Raw genomic sequence first — 26975 nt, 5'->3', positions numbered from 1 at the left:
TGGGCCCAGTGCTATTCAATATTTTTATCAATGACTTGGATGATAGGCTAGAGGGCATGCTAATCAACTTTGCAGATGACAACAAATTAGGAGGCGTAGCTAATACCCCAGATGACAGGATCAGATTTCAAAATTACTTGAATGAATTTCAATAGACAAATGTAAAATACTCCACTTAGGCTGAAAAAATGAAATGCACAGATATAGGATGGATTACACCTAGCTTGACAACAGTACATATTAAAGAGATCTGGGAGTCTTAGTAGACCACAAAGTGAACATAAGCAAGCAGTGTGATGCTGCAACCAAGAAAGCAATGCAATTCTGCATTCCACCTAAACATTAGGAAGAACCTCCTGACAGTAAGGACTGTTTGACAGCGGAATACACTGCCTCAGACTGTGGTCGAGTCTCCTTCTTTGGAGGTTTTTTAAACAGAGACTGAATGGTCATCTGTCAGGGGTGCTTTGATTGTGGCTTCCTGTATGGCAGGGGGTTGGACTTGATGACCCTTGTGGTCTCTTCTAATTCTATGATTCTAGGTAGGATCTCAAAGAAAACAGAAGTCCAGTGGTACCTTAAAGACTAACAGCATTTATTGCAACATGATCTTTTGTGAGTCAGAGGCCCCTTCCGCAAACACAAAATAATGCGTTTTCAAACCACTTTCACAACTGTTTGCAAGTGGATTTTGCCATTCCGCACAGCTTCAAAGAGCACTGAAAGCAGTTTGAAAGTGCATTATTCTGCATGTGTGGAATGAGCCAGAGTTTACTTCTTCACATGTGAGCCAGTCCAAACTTAAGAACTGAGATAAAATTTGAACAAGGAAATTCCAGATAACACTTCGTCTATGTGCCATTGATTACTTTTGACCTGGTGTCCTGTAGACAGATGGTATGGAGAGAGGCCTGAACCTCTGAGGTGAGTTCCACTATCTTCAAACTTAATTCAGTATTTAAAAACTATTAAGAGTAATAAACTAGTGTGTAATTAATTAGCAGCTGCATGCATTCACATACACAATCTAGATTGCTAATAAATGGATATATTGCATAAATACTTTTGAAGCCAGAGAAGAAAATTGACACTCTCACATTCAAAGCAATAGTTGCTTTACTGTGCTAATGAAAGTCAAACGTCTACAGTCCAGAGCATTAATTAATTAATGCTAAGCTAATTAATTAACAATGATGAACTAGCATAATGGCACTGAACACCACAGTTAATGTGTGAACTAAACTGTTGGGTTATCCAGCCCCTAATAAGATTCTGTGACTAATTTTTTGTTATATTCCTATAGGGCCGAGGTCAAACAATACTAAGGCCGACCTATATAAAGACCAGTTACCAAGCCATACAATTTGTCTGTATTTCCTCATGATTCCATGGTGTTTGTTTCTTTACAGTGAGGTAATATTGAAAAAAAATATGCAGGCTATGGTTAATGTCAGTATAAGGAAGCTAAAAGGAAAATTATGATAGTAATTATTTAATCTTTTGAAAAATTATTTGATTGCTGGACTATGAAAATGATAATCATGCTTTGTTTTTCCCCACACTTCTCAATGGCACAAAAACTCTGGAACTCTCAACCTGGGAAGATTCTTTTGTTTCCCTCTATCACTGTCAATGGGTATAGACTTTTTTTGTTTGGTTTGATATACTCCCAATAACTGTTGATGGCCCTCCTCCCTGGTTGTGTTGTTGTGAGTTTAAATATTTTATATATATTTTTAAATTTTAAACGCTGTTTTAATGTTGAAATGTTTTGATGTTTGTTGTACTGGGGGTCCTATTTGGGTGAAAAGGCAGCATAGAAATATTTTTAGATAAACAATAATAAATTATTAGAAGCAGAGGGCCTTGCCGAGACTGCTTCAAGCCCAAAGTGCCTGTGGTATCATGAGAAGATCATTCATCCCTTGCTTAACCAGCAGTCACCTAATATGATAAGAAACCACCTTGCTTTCAACAGTTCCTCAAGAATATAGCTCATAGGATTGTATAATAGCAGATCTCTCTTTTTTTAAGTATCAAACAAGACAATGAGAATTAAAACAAAACAAAAAAGTCTCTGTAGATCAGAAATAATTAAATTTCAGGAAGGGAATAGACAATGTAGTCAATCCATGGGAAAGATGGATTGTGACACTAGAGTAGCCAGAACAGCAGACAATTTAGAACACATTTCTGTGGAAAACATCTATGCAGAAGAAAAGTCTAAAAGAGGTAACTCTCTTTGAGAAGCTCAGCTAGCCTGGGCATAGCAAAAGCAGGCATGGAAGACAACTGCCCTGAGACTACCTGGTGTATACCTCCAAGCTCCACAACAGGAGTAATAAAGTAACGTCATACCAAAGTGGAATGTTATCTAGGTATTCCTTCACCTAGACACCATTTGATAGCATAGCCTGCAAATCATATGACGTGTACTTACATACAATTTCTTGCTGCCAAGTCTCTATGGACAAACTTCTTGCTTGCAAGGTACTTCATCCCCTTTGCCACTTGCAGGCCAAAGCCAATCAAATCTTTTACCGTTGGATTCTACAACACATAATGGCGATGACAATAATTTGATATAGCAGAATTAATTTCTCTGACAAAATTCAAGTGATGAAGTGAGCCTTTTGTTTTTTAAAATTTATAGATTCTTTTCGTTTATGCAAAATATTTATACTTTCAATTCTTTTTTAACGTACCTGAGGCAGCTATGCCTTATTATCAGTGCTTTAGGCCCTGTCTACAGACAGAAAAATTTCTGTCAGAAGAACAAGACTCCCTTTCTTCCCACTCCTGCACAGCCCAAAATGTCCCTGAAACACGACGTCTGATGGCTGGGAACCCCCGAGGACAGGCAAAGGTAGAGCCAGAGGTATGCAGAAGGGTGGAAATGGTGAAAATATTCCCTCCTTCCGTTAGCAGAAATCTTCCATAAATCCAACCCAATTTTTTCAAAAACACTAAGCAAAATTTAGAGGAGGAATAATAGGGCCAGGCTAAGACATCAACAATTTTCGTTTATTAAAATATTAGTATGCCACAATAAAATGAAGTATACTGGCAAACATCAGCTGAAGCGAACTCTTGAAGCTAAGTTGAAAGAAGGCCAAGGCTACTTTACCACCCCATTAAATTTTCCAGATGAATCTTTGATTATATTTGAAATCAGTGGGCAGACAAACACCAATTTGGTATAGGGCTTAAATGTGACCATCACAACCAATTGTGGTTAGATCAAAGATTTCCTAAACCAGTTAGCTTTCAATCTTGTTCTGTGTGCAAAGGAAATGCACAAGCCCAAGAATAAATTAGCCTCATTCTTGTACAGTCTGGATAGAAAGTTAATGAATGACAGTTCTCAAGCTGAAAAAGTATTCCTTAGTACAATAAACATGGTCTTCTATTTACTGTAACTTATCTTACACCACACCTGTTAGAGATATCTTCCTTTCTATGAGACAATAGTAAAAAGGAAAAAATAGGGAGACAACAGAATTCTGGAAAATGATTTTCTGGCATTTGTGCTAAAAAGAGCTCAGCAGTTGAATAGGTATTGAATGACAACAGCTTTGATTAACATAACAAAATGAAATAATTTATTGTCTGGAAAACAACATGAAACTATAAGGAATCGAGCATTTCTCATAGATGGTTTTACAATAATTCTCTTAGCTTTGCATGTTCCTTCACAAGGGAAAGAGAGGCTCAAGAGTGGACTGTAAAACTACATTTATAAACTTTAACATTAACCGATTCATGCTTTCAAGTAAACATATATGGGACAGCCATCACTGACGGGCCCAAAAGTGTACATACGTGAGTCTCATTTCTAATGAAATTTCGAAGATCTCCATGTTTCATGTATGGAAGCACCACCAGCGGAGATCCTTCATTGGGCAGGCAAATTCCAAGCAGTGATAGGACATTTGGATGAGTGAAATCTTTCATTATAATCCCTTCTTTCAGAAACTGGGCTACTTCATCCAAGTCTGTAATCCCTGAGAAATTCAGTGGCAAAACCAAATCAATAACTACAGGACACTGCATATCAGCAATATTACAAGTCATCTGACACTTGAAGGATTCTTACAAAACTTTTACTTTGTCATTTCCATCATTCAAAGTTCAATAAACCCAGGCTAAGTAGAGTTCATAAAAAGTTGGATAAAGATCCCTTTCGAAATTACATATAGCAGGCCTGCTCAAGAAAGGAAAATAATTAAGTGCTGACAAGATTGGGCACTGCCCTTCCACAGCCAAATGAATTGGAAATGTCATTCAGCCTGCCAAACATTTGTCATTGCCAGAACATACTGAACATATTCACAATATACATTTGAAGTTCCAGAATTCTTCCCTTATTTTCTTATATCCCACTTCACTTCCTTTTTCATCCACCATGAATAATAAACAGAAACATCCCAATGTAAAGCCAGGGAAAATGTCATTATGGGTGTGTGCCAGTTAGCTCCTGCTGTTTTCCAACTGTCTCACTCATAGAAAGCAAACATAAAACAGCCTGGTGGCACATAAAATGATACTGCTGAAGTTTCTTTCTTGCCTTTAATCTTATATTTGTCAGAGGGGGAAGAGAGGATGTGAACATTCTTTCACAGTGGACATACCGAGACAAATACATCCTTAGTGGAGCTTTCTGCAAGTTAAAAGTGGCTCCATCAGTTGGTGAAAATGTAGCTTTCCAATACACAGCAGTAAAAAGTGCCTTTGGTTTCTCTAAAATTGGAGTTGCTATGAATGATTATCGTGACTCACTATTTAAGGACTTCACCGCACAATGAATTTTGTTGTCTTCCGTATCCAGCAAAGTCCCATGATAGACGCACCCAAAGTGTCCTGCAAACAGAATACCTAAGGTTAGCTTTATTTTCTGTGGTGGCTTAAACATGTCACTACAGACCAGTGATTTTCACTCAGTGGCTGAGAACTGTTTCTTAATATGGAAACCTGTCCCATGTTCCAGGAAAGTGGGCAAGGCCCTTGCCTGGTAAGGTCTGTAGTTCTCAGGTGGTATCCACCTCGAAACAGCCACTACTAGAGTAACAGGTAAATTGCAGTCCTCCCTGCAATGTAGGCCTTGTACTACAGGCAAAAGTAGAGATGGCTTTTTTGGATGATGGTAATTGAAGATGGGGCCACTGCTGTACACTATATCCATGTAACCATTCAGACAACTATAATAAATGGTTTGGCAACAATAGATCAACTAATAGGAGATTCAAGATGAAAGTAAGCAAGTATTTCCTCACACTCACATCATTAACTTGCAGAATTCACTGACATGAGATGTCATTAGGGCTACTGGTTTTGATGGTTTTAAAAGGATGTTGAACAAGTTCACGGAGGGAGAACTATTGCCGCATCAATATTCTGCCTGCATGCTTCCCAGAAGCATCTAATTGGTTACTATTGGAAACAGGATGCCAAATTACATAGACCTTTGATCTGATCCAGCAAACTCTTCTAGAGATAACAGTACTCAAGCTAATAGCCTCAACTGGCTAAAAGATATAGATTTCAAGGCACATATTTTTGAACAGTCTTTTGTTAAATCAGCCATGTAAACAGTCAATCCTATTGCTAGTGCCAAGTAATAATTGCTTTCAAGTTAAGCAGGCAGACAAGGGAGTAAAAACTGTTGTGGGTTAACAATATATTTTATCAAGAACACACATATAGTAACGTGCAATACTTTTTTTGCCATCAAGTCACAGCTGACGTGTGGTGAAACTGCAGGGTTTTCAAGGCAAGGAGCCTTCAGAGGTCCTTTGCCATTGCATGCCTCTGCATCAGGCCCTTGTATTCAATGGAGGTCTCCCATCCAAATAACTGCATGGTCCAGGCTGAGAGTGTGAGAGCTCAAGATCATCCAGCAAGTTTCCATGGCAGAGTGGGGATTCAAATGTAACTTTCCCAGATTCTTAACTAATATACCATGTTGGCTTTCCGATTTGTAAGACTATACCAGCTACACCAGCGATTTGTAAGACTACACCTCGGGGATTGGGCGGTCTATAAATTCAAATAATAAATAAAAAATATATACCAGAAATATATCTCAACTGGACAGATCTTGAGACTAGATGACCAGATATAGATAAAATAACAGTTATGGGCCATAACCACTTTTGGTAATGTCAACAACTGCTCCTACAACCTAAAGAGCATGGTCTATTCTGAAACCTCTCAGTGGAAAACACATCAAATGTGGTTGTTCCACTTTGTAGTTTTTGCTAGAAGCCTTGGCACATTAATAAATATGAACGAGAATCTTGTCATGTTCCTAAATGAGACCACTGGCTCAAAGAATCAGGTAGACCTATTCATTTTCAGGGAATGGTTTTCATGGCTCATGATACTGTTCAATGTCTACACCAAGTAACGCGCTGTGATGTAAGAAGGTTGAACGATGGCTTGGGAACTGTATATATAAGCTCTTCTGAGCTCTTTGAAGAAGGAAGAGGAACGTTTTCCTAGACACAGAAGTACAATTGACAAGTGACAATTCTAGTCCCACAGAAAACTGGCATCCAGCAAGTGTGAGAGTCATGCTGAGAATAATCATGGTCTGTGGGCTTCTGCTGCAATCCAAGCACACTGAATAATCCCCATAATTCATCTCTGCATAAATACACAAAACATCAGGCCACTGGAACTCATGAGTCTGCTCTGCCCAACCTTATTGACACTTTCTTCTTCTGTGCATTTTTAAAGAGTGTAAACAAACCCCTTTCCTGCCCAATATGCGGGACCTGTAAAACACTGCAAGATGACTGAACGTTAAGCCCTTAATGCAAGATGTTAAACTGTACTACACTGATGCTGCAATGCAGCTGTTATTCATTTACGTAAATTTGAAAATGCATATAAATGCATATATTACATAATTGTGATAAAATGTTGACTGATTTGACCAGTGAAACACTTACCTCTTCCTATTATTTCAGTGAAATGCACTATCAGGCTGTCGGGACCAATCACCACATGCTCAACTTCTTTGACCAAATCTGGATTTAAGGCGCTGATGTCAATATGGACATTTGACTGCAACAATGGGCTGGCTAAATCAGAGTCTCCAGTAGACAAAATGGGTGATAAATCTGAGTGAGGGTACTGGGTTGGCCTGCATGATCCATTCTGAGATAAAGTTGGAAACTGATCTACAAAAGGATAAAATATGAAGTGGCTACATAAAGCAAGTGTAATCATAGCAGGTTTTCATCTGAATTAAGTCTGAGCTTCAGAATAATTCCAAACCTTGGAAAAAAGATTAGTGTGCAATTCTAAATAGAGTTACACTCTTCTAAGTCCACCAAAGTTAATAGGCTTAGAAAAAATGTAAATCTTTTTAGGATCGCACTGGAGTGGCAAGAAAGAGCTTTCAGTGTAAACAGCACAAGTTACTGAAGGACTTTAAGTCTCATACCTTTGTTTACCAAAATGCTGGGAAATCTACATTCACATTCAATTGTCTCATATTTATATATAGAAGGCACATCCTAAGTAACACCACTACAGATTACCCCTGTAAAAGCTGACTCCCAGCTGCTGTATTTAAATTTTATACTGGACCCAACAGAATTGTAAAGATCCTGTTTAATTTCCTAGAGTTTTTCTACCAGTTCAATCCTGAGATACTCGGGGAATGATATATTCATAAGAAGGAGGAAGTAGCAAAGACCATCAGTTATTGTCAGATTATAATTTGGCAAGCAATTGGAAAACAGCTGAATATTCCCCAAGTGCCTGTGACTATTTATTTAGTGGTAAATAATCAACTAGGAAAAATGGCTTCTGTGATTCATATCCTGCAGCTTTTAAAGATAACAAAGTTAGCACAGGAGATGAAATAACATTTACCTATGATTCTTTCAACACAGAAACTGCAATATCTCACTTAAAAAGAGATTTGAGATGACTGATGGAACATTTCTTTTCTGATTTTTAGATTAATAGAATCTATAAATATAAATATCATAGAGCAGAATGAAGCAGCCCACTGATGTAAAGAATAAAGCCAGCCAGTGAAACCTACTCAGTGGAACTTCTTTGCATTCCAGATTCCCATGAATAAAAGGAAAAAATTTTGTGCAAGTCATGAAAAATGCAACCTGTCAAGATCATGGGACTCTGTCTTCTCTAATAAGAGACCTATAGCAACTTACTTATACACAACCACACAAACACTGCTTTGGGAAACCACCTGAATGTTCTGTTTCTGCATGCTTGTAGTCTGGCAAAATGAGTGGTTTGATGACACATTCAGTGCATCTGAAATTGTACCACACTTTCTATCTATCTAGCAGATTTCCTCACTGTTCTTCCTCCAAGGAATTCAATGTATATGGCCATCCTTTCCTTACCCTTGCTTGAAAGAGTTATGCTGAAAGAATCTAACTGGCTCAAGGGCATCATGGCAGAGTGGGAACTTGAACCCCAGTCTCCAATATCTCAGTTTTTCCCTACCATGGCTTTCTAGTCATAATCTGATCAAATGTAGCACTATTAACTAACACTGACTTTACTGGGAAAGTGAAGCATGTGTCTCTCTGTATGGAATCAACAAATTTTAAGACTAAGGAAATCAGATACAGTCTGGGGAGGTTGTTCGTTCCAATCTGCTACAAACTTACTGAGTAGCTTTACTCTCTTTCTCTTACTAGCAATACAAAGATAACTGGGCTGTTACCGTGTTTCCCCGAAAATAAGATAGGGTGTTATATTACTTTTTGCACCAAAAGATGCATTTAGGACTTATTTTCAGGGTAGGGCTTATTTTAGGTGACATACGGTACCTTCACAATTCATTAAGGTGGGCTCTCAGCAGCCCTGTTGCTTCCCTGTCACGTGTGATGCAAGCTGCATCTTCATTGGCAGGGAGCAACCTGCTGGATCACACCCTCCTGATCTGTACCTACCGGTAGGGCTTATTTTTGGAGTAGCGCTTATATTTTAAGCCTCCTCCAAAAAGCCTGAAAAATCATGATAGGGCTTATTTTCAGGGTAGGGCTTATTTTCGGGTAAACACGGTACATAGATTTTTGAGCCAAGGCTTAGGAAGCAGTTTTAACAATGAAAATTTGGTATAAATTTTAAATATTATTATTATTAACAACTTTGCATAGATTGTACCCACTGTATAACACAGTATTACTCACTGTATAAAATCTGTATTACCAGTTCACAACATATTTTAACCTACTTCTGCAGTGACAGCAAAAGCCACCACTCTATAGATGTCTAGAAGTAGGAATTCTACCAGCTAAGCAAGGCAAACTAATTGCAACTCATGTAGCCTAACAAATTAGAATACTTTCAACTTGTTTAAGTGATCCAATTCTAACATGCATTTGTAGTTTCAATTCTTTGCTGATGTATATTTGTATGTATGTATACATATACAAATATGTATATTTGTAGTATTTTTTAATGATAACAGCTAGAATACTTGTTTCTAATTGCATCCCCTTTGTCCTTTTGAAACAGTCCTCTGCTGCAAAACTTGTTCCTCTGGCACTAATCTCACTGAAACTTGAGTGAGCTGGAGTGCCTAGCACCGGAGGAATCAGCTGTGAAGCAAAGGAATGACTCTGCAATGATAAAAGAGTACTGTGCAAGTAGAAACTAGGCTTTGGATGAAGCCAATGATTTTGGAGTGGAAACAGGGATTCATGGGTTATAATACATCAAGTAATCCACGAATCTGCCCATTCACAGTAACCCTACAAGGTGATCACTTCTTTCTGCTGAGTGTACCCATTTGTACAATGCATGATACAACCATGACAAAATGAGTGCTAAATTTTCCATGGCCACCTCCTGAATTGAACAAATTATGAAACATTTCAAAGACCTTTTAAAAGTTACTCAGACATGGACATGTAACTGTCTCACCCTAGGGCTGCCAGAAGATTACATCAGAATGTGGGTAGCTGGCATAATGCATGAGCCCTTATTTATTCTGTAAACTGACCTATATCTTCAGTGCTCTAGCAATCCACTGGAGCACTAATGTGATATTTAGAAACATCCCAAGCCATGCCAATATTCCTAGGGCTTTAGGCCATTTATGCACTAACAATTCCCCCTGGATTTGTGTTCTTTTGTTCCAAAGCTTTTTCCCCATGGGGCTTCTGGTTCAAGTACTCACTCCCCTTTCCCCAGCGTTTTTCCTGATATCTGCGACAGGCCTTCAACTACTCTCTGCAGAGGACTCAGCTTTTGATGCCCTGGGATTCTGCCATCCCCATGATGTCGTTTATAGGGGCAATTTTTAAAAAGATTATATGCAGTTGAACTAACACATCAACACGGCACTGAAACAACACTCTTGTGTTGGTTGTTGCAGGTTTTCCAGTCTGTGTGGCCGTGGTCTGGTAGATCTTGTTCTTAACGTTTTGCCAGCATCTGTAGCTGGCATCTTCAGAAGTATATCACAGAGAGAAGTCTGTTACACGGGACACAGTGTGTAACAGACTTCTCTCTGTGATACAATTCTGAAAAAAAGTTTTACTTAACAATTTTCCTTTCAATCATGAATTGACTCCAATTAAGATATTTTTAAAAACTCACTTTCTTACTTCCATACCAGTGGTTTGAAAGGTAGCAACTCTCCAAGTTAAATAATCCCTTAGATCAATTATTTTAAACACTGCATTCAGTTCGTGTACAATAATAGCCTCACTGCTCCTTGGGCATCTACATGTTGAGCCTGTACACGCTGATCTGCTGAACACCTTGTTGGATTATTTCCTGAATTATATTCTAACGAAGACATTAAAAAAATGAAACTGATTGATTAAATGTTATAGCTCTTGTTTAGACATCATGGAACTACAAACAGCTCTCTCTTTCACTGCTGCTTATTACTGATATGTTGGAATGGTTTTTGTAACTTTCTTTCCATTGACATATTTGCTCACAATTATCTGTGGAAGAGGGCTACTTTTTTGATATTATCCCCAGCACATGGGTGAGATAAAATGGCATGTAGAGCAACCCATGGTGATCAACAACAACAGTTAAAATAAAACTATTTCATCTCTGTATTTGTCCCCATTATTATTATTATTATTATTATTATTATTATTATTATTATTATTATTATTATTATTATTATTATTGTAGATTTCACAGCTGCCAGATCATTAGCTGGTTGTTGGCCTTCATTACAATTCGAGCCTCACCCAGAGGCCTAGGAAGTTGTAATGTATCGGCGAAGTATTTGTGCGGATCCCAGCAGGGCTGCCTTCTGAATTTGACAGATGTTAATTTTGTCAGATTCGAAGATGTTTTCAAAGTGCATGCCCTAGTGTTTTTTTGGGATGGGCTACCAGCGTGCAAGCCGGATTACCACTAGATTGAATGACCTCAGCTGGTTCGGTGCCGATTACCACTTGGGATGACTCCTCAGCTGGTTTGTGTCATAGATGCTGGGCCTTCGATTTTTCAAATCGCCGGGTATCTAGTGACCTTCTTGTGTTCTTTTTTCAATGATCCTGCTGTTACCGGGGGACTGCTAATGTCCAATGATGGTCACTTTCTGGAGTCTCGCATCACTTGGTGATGTCTGGTGTATTGTGTTTCGAACACTTTGTCCGGGTTATAGATTCACAAAAAAGTCCCACAGGATCTTGACCCTTCTCATTTTCCATTACTTTCTCTGGACAATGTTCCCCACCAGTTAAGTAGCTGTTCTTATGTTTGTAATTCTTGCATACATTCCAGTGGATCATCTTGGCCACTGAGTTTATTGGTTCTCTGTTTGTACTCAGTCTGGAGCAATCTTTTGCAGCAGCTGAGGACATGATCTACAGTTTCATCAACTTCTTTGCACAATCTGCATTTTCTGCATCATCTGAGGATTTTTCGATTTTTGGCCCCTTGATAGAATTTGTTCTGAATATATAGCTTGCTCTTGAAGGCTAAAATCAGGGATTCAGTTTCCTTTTTCAGAGTTCCAGTTGTTAACCACAGCCAGGTCTTTTCGTTATCCACCTTTGATTTTCTCCAGAAATTGGCCATGCAGTGCTTTGTTGCGCCAGCTTTCAGTCCTCATTTTATCACATTTTTACATTATTATTATTATTATTATTATTATTATTATTATTATTATTATTATTATTATTATTTCAACAGGGTATAGACTAGTACTGACATAAATCTTTAAAAAGTTAACATTGAAGCAGTGCATAGTTACAGGTAAATACTGTTTTTTTGCTGTGTTAGAACTATCAAATTATTTTGACAGCTACATCATACATATAATACTATAGAAAAAAAGGTGGCTTCCAAGTATCTAATCAAAGACCTGCAACCCAAGGAACTTTTAACTGGAGATGAATCCTGGGACATTCTGTATAAGGAGTGTATTCTCCCTACTGAACCATGGTTTATCCCCATAATCAGGATCACTAGAATATAATTGGTATAATTAGAAGAGAATGACATAAACATAAATATGGAAGACAAGGAGTGGCCATCGTATTTTTTTATGGTGGATTTACAATGTCACAGACTGAGGCACAATTTTAATGAAAGAAAAGTGCAATGTCTATGCAAAGTTGGTTAAAGTTTCTAAGACTCAGCAAAAGGTACATTAATCCACTGAATAGGCTGTAATCACATGTATATCACAGTGTATAGACATATGATGATAGGTGAGAAAAGGGAATATGTAACTTCAGAAATCCTTACTGATAAGAAAAATACCTTCTAGAAAAGTGGATCTGTAATCCACAGATTCACTCGACACCATTTCTGTTGTTGGACTCACACTCCTTGCGCTGACAAGCCTGTCCAAGTGAGGAGTGTGCACTCTTCCATCGTAGCGCACAATCTCTCTGCCTAAGTCTTCACATGGAGAAAAAAAGTGCATCGTTGAATTCAAGAGTCCTTAAAAGACTTGCCCCAAGAGTCAAGACAGCAGCAACATTCTCATAATGAATCTGTACAAGCGTGAGCAGTTTTAAAAGTCATAATTACTAGGGGAAATGGTATGTGGTAAGGAAACCTGAGCCCCTAGGGGGAAGGGCAGTTTAGAAATCAATCAATCAAACAAACAAATAAATAATGTTTTTTAAAAATGACAAAATGAAATATTTTTCTTCTCCCATATAACAGAACAGTAGCATACTTTGGATTTGCCACTAAAATGAGTTTGCTGTTAGGCCTTGTCTCTTGGCAATCTCAATATTATACCAAGGTACAACTTTCCATGACCTTGGATTTCTAATTCAGAAGCTTGCTAGTTTGGATCCAGAGCCAGAAACATAATATCCCATTTCCATGTTATAGATGGGATTGCCAGCGGATAAGAAGGTAACCTTGCTGGGCTGGGAAGAGATAGCTGAGCTGCAAGAGAATCACCATGCTGGCCAGTTGCAGGAATCAAGCAGTTCGGATGACCAACACTGTGCATTTAACCACACAAGAAACTATAACACAGGAAGGCCTCCCCAACTGGAACCGAACTGAGTCTATTCATCGTGTCTATCCATTGACAGTGGATCCACAAAGAAGCAGCCTCTATTCTTCATTTGTAATCAACTGTGCCTTTGTTTTTCTTATGACTGGAATATACTCCCAAAAATTCAATGTGGTACTAACTCCCTCTTGTCCCATTTTCTGCAAGAAGCCTCTGCCAAACTCCCCAGTACTTTATCTCCAATTGCAATGAATTCAGTGCACATGCAACTGAATTTCTGCTAACTGTTCCCTGGCTCCCCTTGCAGCCTCCAACCTCCCTCCCTCTCTGTAAGTTCCTGGGATCTTTTTGCTTATGCAGTAAAGTGAGATACAGGTTGAGAGTGGTGCACGAACAATAATAATAATAATAATCAACCTTTGATTTGCTTTCTCTTTTTTCTCCACAGGAAAAGCCCAAACAACAACAGTAAGAGAAAAATGGATATTGACACAACTCCTGCAATGAGCCCTTTGAAATTCTGATCTGGCAGAACCATGACTTTCCCAATAAGCGCTGATGAAACTTCTTTCTTCCACTGAAAAAAATAAAAACAGAAAATTGAGCTACTCAGGTTTTTTTTACAATGAGTTTCACTGAAATGAAAGTTTCATTTTATTGTACATGCACGCCATTCACATACACAGCTCCTTCCCTTGCCATCTCCTCTCCCATTTTGCCTTGTTTCCACTGGGAGGATTTTTTTTTCTTGCACAATACCTAGTATAACATTCAAAACCAAACAAATACCTCTTGACTCTTCCAAAGACAGCTTGGGCCTCTAGCCTTGATTTTGAGCCCTGAAACTTTTGACAATGCTTTAGATCAGTTGATCTCATCCACTGAAGAAAAACCTGTAATTTAGTTTCAACAGTTTAAGAGCAACGTGCTTTTGCTGGGACTGGAAAGAGATAGAAAGCGACAAGAGGCCTGTGCAGAGACCTGTGATTAACACAACTAGAAACCTACGGTGCAATCTTAAGAACACTTTCTTGGGAGAAAACCTTTTGAGCAGGATTCTGAATAGGCATGTTTAGAATTGGTCTCCACTTTAGCAAGTGCTAAGGCAGTTTGATACTTTAAGGTGTAAGGAAGACTTCTCATCAATCATGCGGAATTCTTAAGATCATCTTTTTTTGTCCGTAATAATTAAACCAGAAGTGGAATTTTTGAGATTAATGCTGCAGCTGCAAAATACATTTTAAATAATTTCCTGAGTCAACCACAATAATATCACACCAGCCAACAATGTCTGCTCCTATGTTAACTTCGTAATGTTGTTGAAAATACTGCACTCTCATAGAGGAAGTCAGATATCCATCTCTAGCTTCTAATATAATGTTGTTATATGCACCATGAAGTCTGCTACTGTCTATGCATGAAGTTATGGAGAACAAAAGCAGAGGGATAGCTGGAACATCTACAGGTGCATGAAAAAGGTGTATGTTAATAGTGCTTTCATGTCACAAAGTTAATCTAGAAAAGAGAACCCGCATTTCAGAGTCTGCAGGCACCTCTACGTGGTGGACACAGCCACAAAATGGTTGTTACAAGAAATGGAGCCAGCCATGCAAAAGTTTGGACTGCCAACCACCAGGTGCATTTGGCAAAGCCCAACTGGAAAACCCTGCCAAAAAAAAGTTTTATCCTGAAAAAATAGGGGCAATTTAATGGAGCCAAAAAGTGGATCCTGAATAATGCCAAATGTGTTTGGCATTATTCAGGCCACTGCAGCCCCACCACCATTAAAAAGCCAAAACAAAACTGGGGGGAATCACCTCTCTCCCCTCCCTCTCACTTACCTGCTGGCTGTTTTTGGAGACAGCTAGTGGCACAAAGCTGAATGCTTGACTCAGAAAACCTGCGCCCAGTGTTCAGCTCTGCCCTGCCTGACTTACATAGAGTTCAGAGGCAGTCAGAATTTTTCAGGTTTGGGTTTAATAGACCTGAAAAATTTACAGGATGTAAAAAAGCTGAACCCTCAAAGCCCTCCATATGAGGATTGGGCTTTTTTAAAAAACCTGGCTCTTTCAAATAAAAAAATACTGAAAAAAATGATGCACACTTCTGGGCTGAAGATCTCTCAATGTTACAACTGCCCCACACAGATCAGTTCCTCTGCAGAAAATTGCTGCTTTGGAAGTCAGACTCCATGCCATTATATCCTGCTGAGGTCCTTCTCCTCCCCAAGCCCAATCCTCCCCAGGTTCTACTCCAAATCTCCAGGAATTACCAAACCCAAAGTTGGCAACTCTACACATAGGAATGTAACAGGAATTCTTCAACATTTCAGGCAGAAAATCTATTTAACAGGATGCCTTTAAAAATGAATATATTGTCTAAAAATATTTTCTTGTAAGCACTTTCAGCCATGCAGTGAAGATCGTCTTGATGTAGGAGCTGATACTGAAGCATCTTTTTAAAAATCTGCACAACTAATGAGGTTTCCAAAGGCCCACCAGAAGCCTAGCTGGGCCCTACCTGACCATGGCCACGTTCTAAAAACACTTGCAGGGGCCAGAAAGGCACTGATTGGATGCCCGAATTCTGCGTCATGCTCCAGGGGAGGAAATGAGTCAGGGTTTCAACCCTTGTCCCTCCCCTCGGATCAGCTCTGAACCGTGTTAATGGGGTCTATGCCCCCCACTGCAACCAGGTCCTGCCGGAACGCGGAAGAACGGGGAGAATGAGCGCCAGAAACGGAATTCGCCATGCAAGCAATGGGGAGGTCGTCCCTCAAACCTGGTTAGTTTGCGTTCTGAAACCGGGGTAAGACAGTAGTGGGGATTCGACCAGTATCAATTGCGGCTTAGATTCCACCAAGAATTTCCGCAGGTGAAGGTCGGGGGAAATTTCTGCCAATTCCCTGCTCCTGCTGCAGACCTTCAACTCTCCCTTCAATGCTGTGCTGAGGAGGGAGGGGTCCCCTGACCCCCAACAGCACTATTTCAGGGGCTATTTTGGACTGCTATGGGAAGGAGGATGCATACTGATAGACATAGCACTGGATTAGGAATTTGAAGGGAAAAGACTTGCATTTCCTAGTCAATGTTTTACTGTTCTATACATCTCATTATTCTATACAAAAAAATTTGCCATTGAAATGGGCCATTATTAAGAAATATGATTACTTATATCAACACAAGTTTCAGGTGTAGAGAATACTAACAACTCACTTGTTGAACTAGCAACTGCTAATTTAAATGCCACTGAACTAAGGTGGGAGGCAAAGCTGGTAAACTGTAATTTTAGTATCCATAATTAAATATGAAAGGTTAATATAAATGCAGAAGCCTTGTTTCAGTGTTCTTCAACATATGACAAAGACATGATATCATCTAATATAGGATGACCTATATCCTACCTCAATATTTAATTGACTGTTGGATTTCAGCAGTTCTGTGGGAACAGTGCAAGAAACCGACTGTGACTTCAAGGTGATATTTTCACAGCTCTTGTTTCCAACCTTTAGTACTTCACCTTTAACAGCTTCTGAGTCAATATTGTTTCCCTAAAGGAAAATAACAGAGAAATAATTATAAAATCAAACATGACCAAACGCACAAAAGTCTGAACAAATCAGCCTTATCTTTTCTTTACTAACAAATAATAGTATGTTGTGAGTGGGAGCTTGTGCAGGGACTTTAACACTTTCATCAGATGTCATTCTATGCTTTGCAATTCACAGGTATTTATTAGTGTGGTTTGTTTCTGTTTAGTTGGGTCACATGAAGCATTTTATGGATTTATTTATGGAAAATGCACATTATTCTATCCTTAATTCTCTAACAGCCCAATTGAGAGGCCAGGCGGATGAGGAAGGAGTGAAGATCAGGAAAACCCCGGCTACCTGAAAGCCCTCCAAAGTACAAAATGGCCTTACACTACTCTTTTGGTGGCGGGGTGGGCAGATGCCAGCTCCAAAGCTAATCCCCCACCCCCGATTGGGCTGTAAGAATCTTACCTTAATTAGACATAGGCAAAAGGATTTTGGAGTTTTTGTTTTTTTTTTAAAAAATAGCCGAAACAACACAATGGAGATTTGATCTTGCTTGGGACACTGTGGAATCTTCATATAGTTTAGTTAACTCCTTTAATTCTTGTTATCAATAGGGAACTAAAATAGTAGCACTCTTCAGCTGGATCATATTTTCAGAATCAAATACTGTTTTTGCGCTGCCTCAAACCCACTAACTCTTGATATGAATGTTTACCATTCCAAATCGTAAGTTCCATAGAAAGTTTTCATTGAGCCCGTTCTATAGATCCATGGACAAAACAGAGCTTTTCTGCCTATACCATTCTCAGAATTGTTTGAATGTCCAAAGAGTTCTCTATCCCTTCTGCAGGAGCAGGTTATAGATAGGTTTAGAGTGGCATGATAGCCTTTAGGCTGCATTGGCTGGAGGCTCCAGTAGAATCAAATATTCAGTAGAATCCAATAGAATCAAATATTCTCTACAGGCCAAAAATAAGCAACAGTGAGAAAGACCTAGTGGACAGATGTGTAATGACTGTCTCACAGACAGAAGTTTAGATAGTTATTTGAGATGAGCCCTAAGTTGTGGAAGGAGGTCATGAGACAAGTTTTAAATTGTAATATAAGAGCATTTTTAGCTTTTAATCTCTAGAGCAGTGTTTCCCAACCCTTTCGACATCACGGTACCCTTGACCTCACTCTTCATATCTCATGGTACCCCTGCCATCCCCCCACCTTCCCCTCCCAGGGTGAAGGGAAGCCCTGTGTGTGTATGTGTGTGTGCAGGAATTGGCTGTTGACCTTGTGGCAGGCCCTGCCTCCTGGGTCAGCTCCATGTCCTTGATGGTGCCGGCGGGAGACACCACAAAAGTGAGAGGGGCTGGTAGTGTTGCTGCGGTATCCCTGGGACATGCTCAAGGCACCCCAGGGTACCATGGAACCCTGGTTGGGAATCACTGCTCTAGAGACTGATTACAAAATCAGAATTACCTTTTTCAACAAAGATGCTAACTTTCCATGTCCTGTTTTTGACTGAACTAGACATTCTGACCTAGATAGCCCTAGGGTAGCCTGGTCTCATCAAATCTCAGAAGCTAAGCAGAGCTGGTCTTGGTTAGCATTTGGGTGGGCATCCTTCAATGAATACCAGGGTCACAATACAGAGACAGGCAATGGCAAACTACTCCCAACTTCCCTTGCCTTGAAAGTCCTACAGGGTTGCCATAAGTCAGCTGTGACTTGACAGCACCAAAAAAACAAACAAACCACCAGCTAGACAAAATTATTCTCTACACTTCTACATCTCTTTGCTGTCAAGAGTATGAAAAATGTCAGAGAAGCAGAAGCAGCAACACCTGGAAGTAGAAATCAATTATGCTGGCTGTGATCTACTGTGAATGGATTTAAGATAAGTAATAAGCTTTGTTAAAGGAACAGTTTTGTAATTAGAGATTAAAATTGATTCTTTGCACGTTTGTCATTGAAACCTGAAACTGTGATGTCTGACCCTGACATACAAGACCTTGTATAGAGTGCTAAGAAAATAGGAACTTTTTGGGGGTATGTTTCTCTCCAAGTGAGATAGGAATTACTCTGTGAGCAGCTACTTGCTGGAAGCAAAATATGCCACATTAGCTTAGTTTTACTGAAAAACCAAGTGATAAAGGTTTCTTCCCTCTCATGAAACTAATTAAGGAAACAGATAAAAGAATTTTGGTTTGGTACCAACTGCTTGTTCACTGAACCAAGTGGCCATTTAATTTCATGCTGTGCTTGCTTAATTATTGGATGACAAAAAGACAATCATGAAGCATGTAAACTTGTCTCTGTGTTTTGTGTGTTTGGTGGGATTGAAAGAACGGTCCTCAAAATCTGGGCCACAGTGACCTTTTGACTGAAGAAACACAAATTCTCAAATCAGAGCTTATAATTTGTGTGAGCCTCTCACTTAATGTGTGCAGGAGGACGCTGAGAGCCTATCATAAAAGTTTAAGATTTTCAGGTGTTCTTATGCTGCCACGGTTATAGTGGGACAATGGTACTGGATGAGGCCTGAGGAGAGATGAGTTCAAATCAATAATCATCTGTGAAGTCATACTTTCTCAGTCCAACTCACTGTACAAGGTTGTTCTAAGGATAAAATGGATAATGTTGCCAAACTCCAGTAGGCACCTGGAGATCTTCCCCTATTAAAATTGATCTACAAGTAACAGGGATCAGTTCCCTGGAGAAAATGGCTACTTTGGAAAGGGGTCTCTACAACATTACGCTGCTGAGGCCTCTCCTCTCCCCAAATCCTGCCCTCCTCAGCTTCACCGCCAAATCTCCAGGTATTTCCCAACCTGGAGCTGCAATGCTATGGAGGGCATGATATATCCTGAGCTCCCTGGAGATAGGATAGATATGCAAGACCAATCGCTATTTAATTAATCCCATTATTCCTGACACATTTAATGTCCTGTGGGGAGGAATACACAAACACATGCACCAACAGACCATCAACTTACCTTAATCACTATATTCTGATTTCCTTTGGAAATCACTATGGGTTTTTCAAAAAATGTAAAGCTGGGGTCATTCACATAAACAAAGTTAAAACGTGATGAGTTGACACCATCAAAAATGAAAAAAACTTTTGTCACAAATGGCAGTGTCAGATTGTAAGGTTTTAGTGAAGGAGTTGTGCAGCAAATTATCTCAGAATTGGAGCGATGGCTACATGCCTGTAATGTGAAAAGAAAACTCAAATTAAGAAATTGCATTTCCAATGTTTTATACCCATGCCTTTCACTACAAATGCTGTTATCTGAAGCATGGTGCAATCCTAAACACATTTACTCCTGTTTCCAGTTACTTTCTAAAATCAATTACTGGATTAGTTCTGTATAAGACTGCACTGTTAACAACCTAGATATTATTAAAGATAAGGGTCACAAAAAACAATACAAAAGGTTGCTTTTGGATTCCAAGTGCTTTAAAAGGAACATTTTAATTTTAACTTGATGTTTGTAACATGACCATATTAATACAAAGTATATATCACAGAAATTCCTATCCATAGCAAACATTCAACAGTGAATTCCACGGAATAATGCTGTTCTCTTTCCTGTACAGTATCAACGTTACATTTAGTCAGTTTATTCAAGTTATCTTAAAGGCATTCTTGGGGTGGACAAATAGATCATGGACAGATTTGTTCACAGCTCCACTCTTATATTTTATCCCTTCATTCACACAGCACATTTTTAAAAATCAAGATCAAGTTTGCAAGTAAATAGGTCACCCCACACTAAGGCAGATTCTGCATGGACCAAAAACAGCGGTGTGAAAATGGTGTAAAAGGATTTACACTGTTTTCACACCATTTTCACACTGCTGTTTTTGGCCCATGCGGAATCCGATATCCGATATCCCAGCAAACTGGAGTCTGTGTCAAGACTTCCCAAACCAGAAGCCTTCAATCAAGCTCTGTACACAAGAAGAAAGAACGGAAAGGAATGAGGTGAGCATGTAAGCAGAGCAGCTAGTACTGTTTGTGCTCACCTTCTGTGTGACCCTGACATCCAAATTAAGTCACAGTGTGCATGGAAGTGTGCAGTAGAACAGTTAACAATTAATACTGTCTCTTACTTTTTTGCCTGATAGAAGAGTGTCCAGTACCCTAAATCTTTGGCAATGCTGAAACACAGTGAGGTCACAGGTTCTGAAACTGGTGTTACTGGATGTTGTTCACCAATGACATAGCTAAAATCTTGAATTTAAGCCCAAAGTATTGTATACAGGTTCAATTTATTTTGTCTTCCCCTTACTGGCAATGGAAAAACCAGATCTGAGCATGAAAATGAGTGTACACAGAGATGCAAGGGAAGTAAAATGGTACGATCCACAAATATAAGACGTATACATATTAGAGCTTCTGAACTCAAAAGGACTCAGCTGGTCGTGCCTACAGATTAGGAATCTAGGATGGACCTTTTTAATAAAAAAAAAACTTAGACAATAATTACTGTGTGTCACACTGTGCATGTAGATTTTATAAAATCACTTTAATTACACTCCTTTCTCTGATTATCTCATTCTTAAAAATGAACAATTCAAGCAATAATTTTTAAACTGCAGTTAAATTGCAGTTAAACTACAATCTATCATGCTGGGATTTCTCTCCCCTCACTTTAGGCCAAATGTTGCTTGTACATATTAAAGAACTAAACATCCCCCCCCTCCCCCAAGCACAGACAGAACTTTATTCCCAGTTTTTATATAAAGTTATACATTGAATATGGATGCAGTTTTATTTTGCTTTTAAAAACTTTTCCATTGATCTAATGGCCAAAAAAATTGAAGAGATTTTGATGTGCATATGTGGCAGACCCACAATTCCGAGTAGAGGAACTGACCTCCACCCACTTTCATTTAACCTAATTTGTACACCCCACAAATTAATTTGAGATCATTGGTGCACATGCCTCTGGGAAATTCTGTTCTACTGCTGTTCCTTTTATCTGACTGAGCAGCATGGAGGGAACAGCACAGGGCTGAGGACTGTGGGCTTCTGTTCATACTGGAGCAGCCAGGGAAATAAGCCAGCAGTACAATTTAGGTAAGACAATGGAGGAAACATTCCTAGCTGCTGCCAAGAACACTATGGGCACCTCAAAATTGGCAGCAGGAAGGAATTTTTCTTTTATTGTCCTAAGTAAATTATAACAGAGTTATTGTATCATAAATTCGAAGGAGGGTGAGAAAATAAACTCTCTTGCTGTTTAAACTACTGGGAGGCTCAGGGGAGCCATGCATACTTTACACTGGAAATGTCTTTATCTACATGCTATGTTCAAAAAACTCAACCTTTTCTTTCCTAAAGAAATGACACGAGTTGGTAACTAATTGTGTCTATTTCACAAAACTGCAAGAAATGTTTCCGCAAGCCATCAGTTTTTAATCCCACCCCCGCTCCCCAGCCAGGTTCCAAAGATAGAAGCAAGATTTGTGGATGGAAAAAAGTGGGACTGAAGCGATAAAATGGATGGTCTCTTTCAGAATAAAGGAAGGGAACGTTGCTGCTGGATGCTTTAAAGTTATCCCTAAAACACACAGCTAGAACATCAGAGATGAAACTGGTAACTCAGCTCACGAAAGCAACAAAACAATATCCACCCACAGTCACAGACTAAACTTGCAGAACTCCACCGGATAACAGCATTGCCCTGCATGGGAAGACCAACCCTGTTTTACAATCCACTAAAGAATCAATTGGTACGGGGTAAATATTGTAACCTTTGTTGGGCCTATTTTTAATGGAAGTGCTGTGAGTGATTCTTGCTCTGGATACCATAGACAGACTAAACAGGAAACTACAGTGCTGACAAAGTATTCCATAGTACAAAAGACACGGGCTAAAACAGTGAGAGTTAGTGCAGTGTAGTGGTTACAGCATTAGAGCAGGACTTAAGAGGATTATGTCATGAAGCCCACTGGGTGACTGTCAGTCACACTCCCTGTCTAATGTCATAGGGTGATTGTGAGGATAAAGCAGAGGAGGGGAACATCATGTATGCAATACCTTGAGCCCTTGGAAGAAGGTCAGATAAAAATGTGACTGATGCTTGTAGGCGCTGTGACATTTGCTGCAGCAGCACAATGCAATTATTTCATTGTTTATTATTTATTCATTATTTAAATACCTCTTTAAAGGAATCCATCAGGTAAGTGATTATACACACACAAATTTTTGAACATCAAAATAAGTCTCAGGCAATCATCATACTGATTTGATTAGTGTAAAATCCATTGCACATTTTATCTATTAAAGTGTACCAATGTTCTTTAAATTAATAATAGTGGCTTTCATAACCAAGTTTGTGGGCATCTATTGGAATAGGGTCTATAGCTCTTTACTTTATCAGCAAAGTCTCTGAAAGGGTTGTTTTCAAAGAATGATAAAAAATCTAATAACACTCTTTAGCAGTGATGCAATGTGACTTATTGGGAAGGTCAAGATAAATTACATTTGCAATGCCCTTATTGTTATGTAATATAAGTTGACATTTTTGCTTCAAAATTGGGTTTAGCAATTGAAAAAAATAGGAAGCTTTTCATGAAATACAAGATTGATAGCCTATAAGGGGCGGGGGGAGAGACACAATTCAATCAAGCCCACGCTAAATTAAGATGCTGGCTTTTTAATTTAGCTTTAAAAGGCATCTATTATGAAAGTTTCCAGGTGCTGTCATTCACTTTTTAGCAATGCAAATAGGAACAGTTTCCATGAGGTACGGTACTGCTGAAATCTTCTGTATAGTGTAACAGGCCTGTATAGTGTAACAGGCCTGAAGAACACAGACTTTTTCAACAAAATGAACGTAATTTCCAACAAGAAGGAAGATGCATCTTTGCTCAACACTAATTGTGACCTATCAGGCAATGAATGCAAACATGACCCATCAGGGATCTAACCTGATTTTTCTCTAACTTGTTCAACAACAGGATAAATGTGGAAGAAGCTATATGTGCTTCAGGGCATCACCTAAAAGCTGACCTAGAAAAAGCAAGGGGTAAAAGGCTGGCAGGTTATAGAATCTGGGCCATCAGGAAAACCCAGAGGATAAGTGGCCTTTGACACAAAATCTCAAATGCTAATGCTTTACAGTGCTGAATGGCAAGATGGAAAACAGATCAATACCAGGCACTTGGAAATAAACAGAATCCAGAAAGGAACAATGACTGGCCAAGGCAGATGCACATATGCAATTGGAAGACATTTATTCTAAGACTTCTCATGTGCCATTTAAAGGGCTTCCATACTTCTCTATTGGAACACATGTGTGAAAGATAAAATAGTTTTAAATACACGTCTATCAGGTCTTTCAAATTACTTGATCACCATGCAAGAAAGGAGTTTTACAGTTGCAGCTGAATCTTGCTGTTTTCTTTTTCTGTGTAAATGATGCACTCTGCCCTAAGCACAGTTTTAGTCACTTGCCTACTGTTTTTCTCCCATGCATTTGGGCTATTTTAATATTAATCCTATCAGTCTCCTTGTATAGTATTTGTTTTAGAATATTTACATATGTGCAAGATAGCTTACAATAAATAATAAAAAACAATAAAAGATCAGCAAAACCAATAAAACTGCAAATAAAAATGATTTAAAACAATATCAGACTTAAAAGGTGAGGGGTGTCGCAGGGAGTCATCCTTTTCCAGATGTTATTGAACATGTTCATACAACCCCTGGCCCAGTTGGTACGGAGCTACAGTTTACGATGCTATCAGTACACTGATGACACCCAACTCATCCTTACAATGGAGGGTCAGCCGGACACCACCCCTGATGCTCCCCAGCATTGTTTAGAAGCTGTGGCTGGCTGGTTGAAAACAAGAAGACTGAAACTTAAATCTAGCGAAGACAGAGATCCTGTGGCTGGGTTGGGGGGAGAGGCTGTGGAACTTCCAACTGCCAGCCTTAGATGGTGAGGCCCTACATCTGGCCTCATCAGTGAAGAGTCTTGGCATGACCTTGAACTCTACCCTCTCGTTGCCAGACCAGGTCACAAGGACAGCCCAGACTGAATTTTTCTACCTTTGCCAAGATAGGCAGTTGGCCTCCTACCTCTCCCAATCTGACCACGCTGCAGTCATCCATGTGACTGTCACCTCTAGGCTAGATTACTGCAACTCACTCTATGATGGTATAACTTTGTCGCTGATCCAGAAATTAAAACTCTTCCAAAATGGAGTTGCGAGGCTGCTTACTGGAGCAGCCAGCAGAGACCATATAACACCGGTCCTGGAATACCTACACTGGCTGCCTGACGAGTACTGGATCTTCTTCAAAGTTTTGGCGTATGCCTATGCCATAAGCGGCCTTGCAGGACCACATACTTGGAGAACCACATCTCCCAGTATTGCCCTCAGAGACCTCTCTGCTCGGTGGAGGGAAACCTACTGGTGGTCCCAGGCCTGAGGGATATCTGGCTGGCTGTAACAAAGGCAGGCCTGGTGGAACATGCTGCTGAGTAACATCAGGGTCCTGTGGAGCCTGACCCAATTCCGCAGGGTCTCTAAAACAGAGCTGTTCCACCAGGCCTTTGCATCAAGACAGTTGGATGTTTACCAATTACGATATCTCCCCTGAGCCTCCTGTGGGAGAAACAACATGTCTTGCCATCTGAGGGTTTTAGCTGGATTGTTTTAAATGGTTTTATGATTGTTTTTATTTGGGTGCTGTGTGGTTTCCGGCCACAGATGCAGGCGAAACGTCAGGAGAGAATGCTGCTAGAACACGGCCATACAGCCTGGAAACCACACAGCACCCAAGTGATTCTGGCCGTGAAAGCCTTCGACAATACATTGTTTTTATTGATTGTTATTTATAGGAATGTTATGTATGATTTCAGGCTTTATGCCATTGTAAGGAATAGGGCAGGGTATAATAAGTAAATGGATGGATGGATGAATAGGTCGTTTGAATATAGGTAACTCCACTGAAACAATGGTTAGAAGGCAGTTCATTACCCACAACTAGTCATAACTGTGGTTTCACATAATATGTAAACACAGACCTCATGGTTTATTCTTCAGCAATTCTTCTCTGACTACAAACCAACACTGTCGAGGCAAACCACAATTTGAGTGGTTATCCAAAAAATAAAGCTTTGCTTCAGAAACTAACCACAGTTAAAACAATGGTTTTTTTAACAGAATCAAGATATATCTGGATGCATTATATCAGAATCAAGATAAGGGAAGCGGTGAGAGTGCAGGGAGGATAATTATAGAACCTTGATTGAGGAAAATAGATTGTTTGTAGCTTGTTTGTTGCCGAAAGCACCAGGCAAAGCTTGTTGTCTCTGTAGGAAAATAGCCAGAGCATTAGCAGAGGAGGCAGCCCTATAGGCAAAGCCTGTAGCCCACAAACTGGGCAAAACCTGGAGTTGGATGCCCCATGGCTGACCCACTCCTCCACGACCAAATTTATTTTTGCACCAGGACATTGGTGCTTGCAGGGGGTGCATTTTTAGACATATCAGCGCCAGAATTTCAGCATATCATCAGGAGACTGTCCTTGTGCTACTCCCCAAGTTTGGTGAGGTTTGGTTCAAGGAGTCCAAAGTTATGGACTCCCAAAGGGGGTGCCCCATCCCCCATTGTTTCCAATGGGAGCTAATAGGAGATGGGGGGGTACAGTTTTGAGGGTCCATAACTTTGGCCCCCCTGAACCAAACTGCATCAAACTTGGGGGGTGCCATCATATTCAGATGATACCCTGAAATTTTGGTGCCGCTACATCCAAAAATGCACCTGCAGGAACATCCTAGAAATTTGCCCAAGAATCTTTGTTCTGCATTGAGTTTTCTGCACTGCTGTCCATGGGGGTTGCAGGCTGGGGGGGGGGGCACATTTCTGAAGGCACAGTCTCAAAACTTTCAGGGTCTCATCAGGAGACTGCCCTAATGATACCCCCCAAATTTGGTGCAATGTGGTTCAGGGGGGCCAAAGTTATGG

At 39.7% G+C, this 26975-nt stretch overlaps 1 protein-coding gene across 3 annotated transcripts in view; it reads right to left on the bottom strand.

Moving 5' to 3' along the window:
* MET (MET proto-oncogene, receptor tyrosine kinase) overlaps positions 1-26975 on the bottom strand; it is a 127633-nt gene that overhangs the window by 5342 nt on the left and 95316 nt on the right. For all 3 annotated transcript variants that reach the window (XR_007244835.1, XM_048500644.1, XM_048500645.1), the window contains 8 exons: positions 19976-20191; positions 16854-17000; positions 13868-14027; positions 12736-12876; positions 6954-7184; positions 4780-4860; positions 3823-4004; positions 2441-2550 (listed from right to left, as the gene is read on the bottom strand). Coding sequence is in view for 2 of the 3 variants with exons in the window: in XM_048500644.1 (XP_048356601.1) it covers positions 2441-2550; positions 3823-4004; positions 4780-4860; positions 6954-7184; positions 12736-12876; positions 13868-14027; positions 16854-17000; positions 19976-20191 (1268 nt within the window). In the remaining variant the exon portion in view is untranslated. The remainder of the gene's footprint in view (positions 1-2440; positions 2551-3822; positions 4005-4779; positions 4861-6953; positions 7185-12735; positions 12877-13867; positions 14028-16853; positions 17001-19975; positions 20192-26975) is intronic.

Source organism: Sphaerodactylus townsendi, linkage group LG06 (assembly GCF_021028975.2).
Source record: "Sphaerodactylus townsendi isolate TG3544 linkage group LG06, MPM_Stown_v2.3, whole genome shotgun sequence".
In the NCBI taxonomy this organism is placed as follows: Eukaryota; Metazoa; Chordata; class Lepidosauria; order Squamata; family Sphaerodactylidae; genus Sphaerodactylus; species Sphaerodactylus townsendi.
The sequence above is the reverse complement of the archived record's forward strand: the minus strand, read 5'-3'. Positions and strand labels throughout refer to the sequence as shown.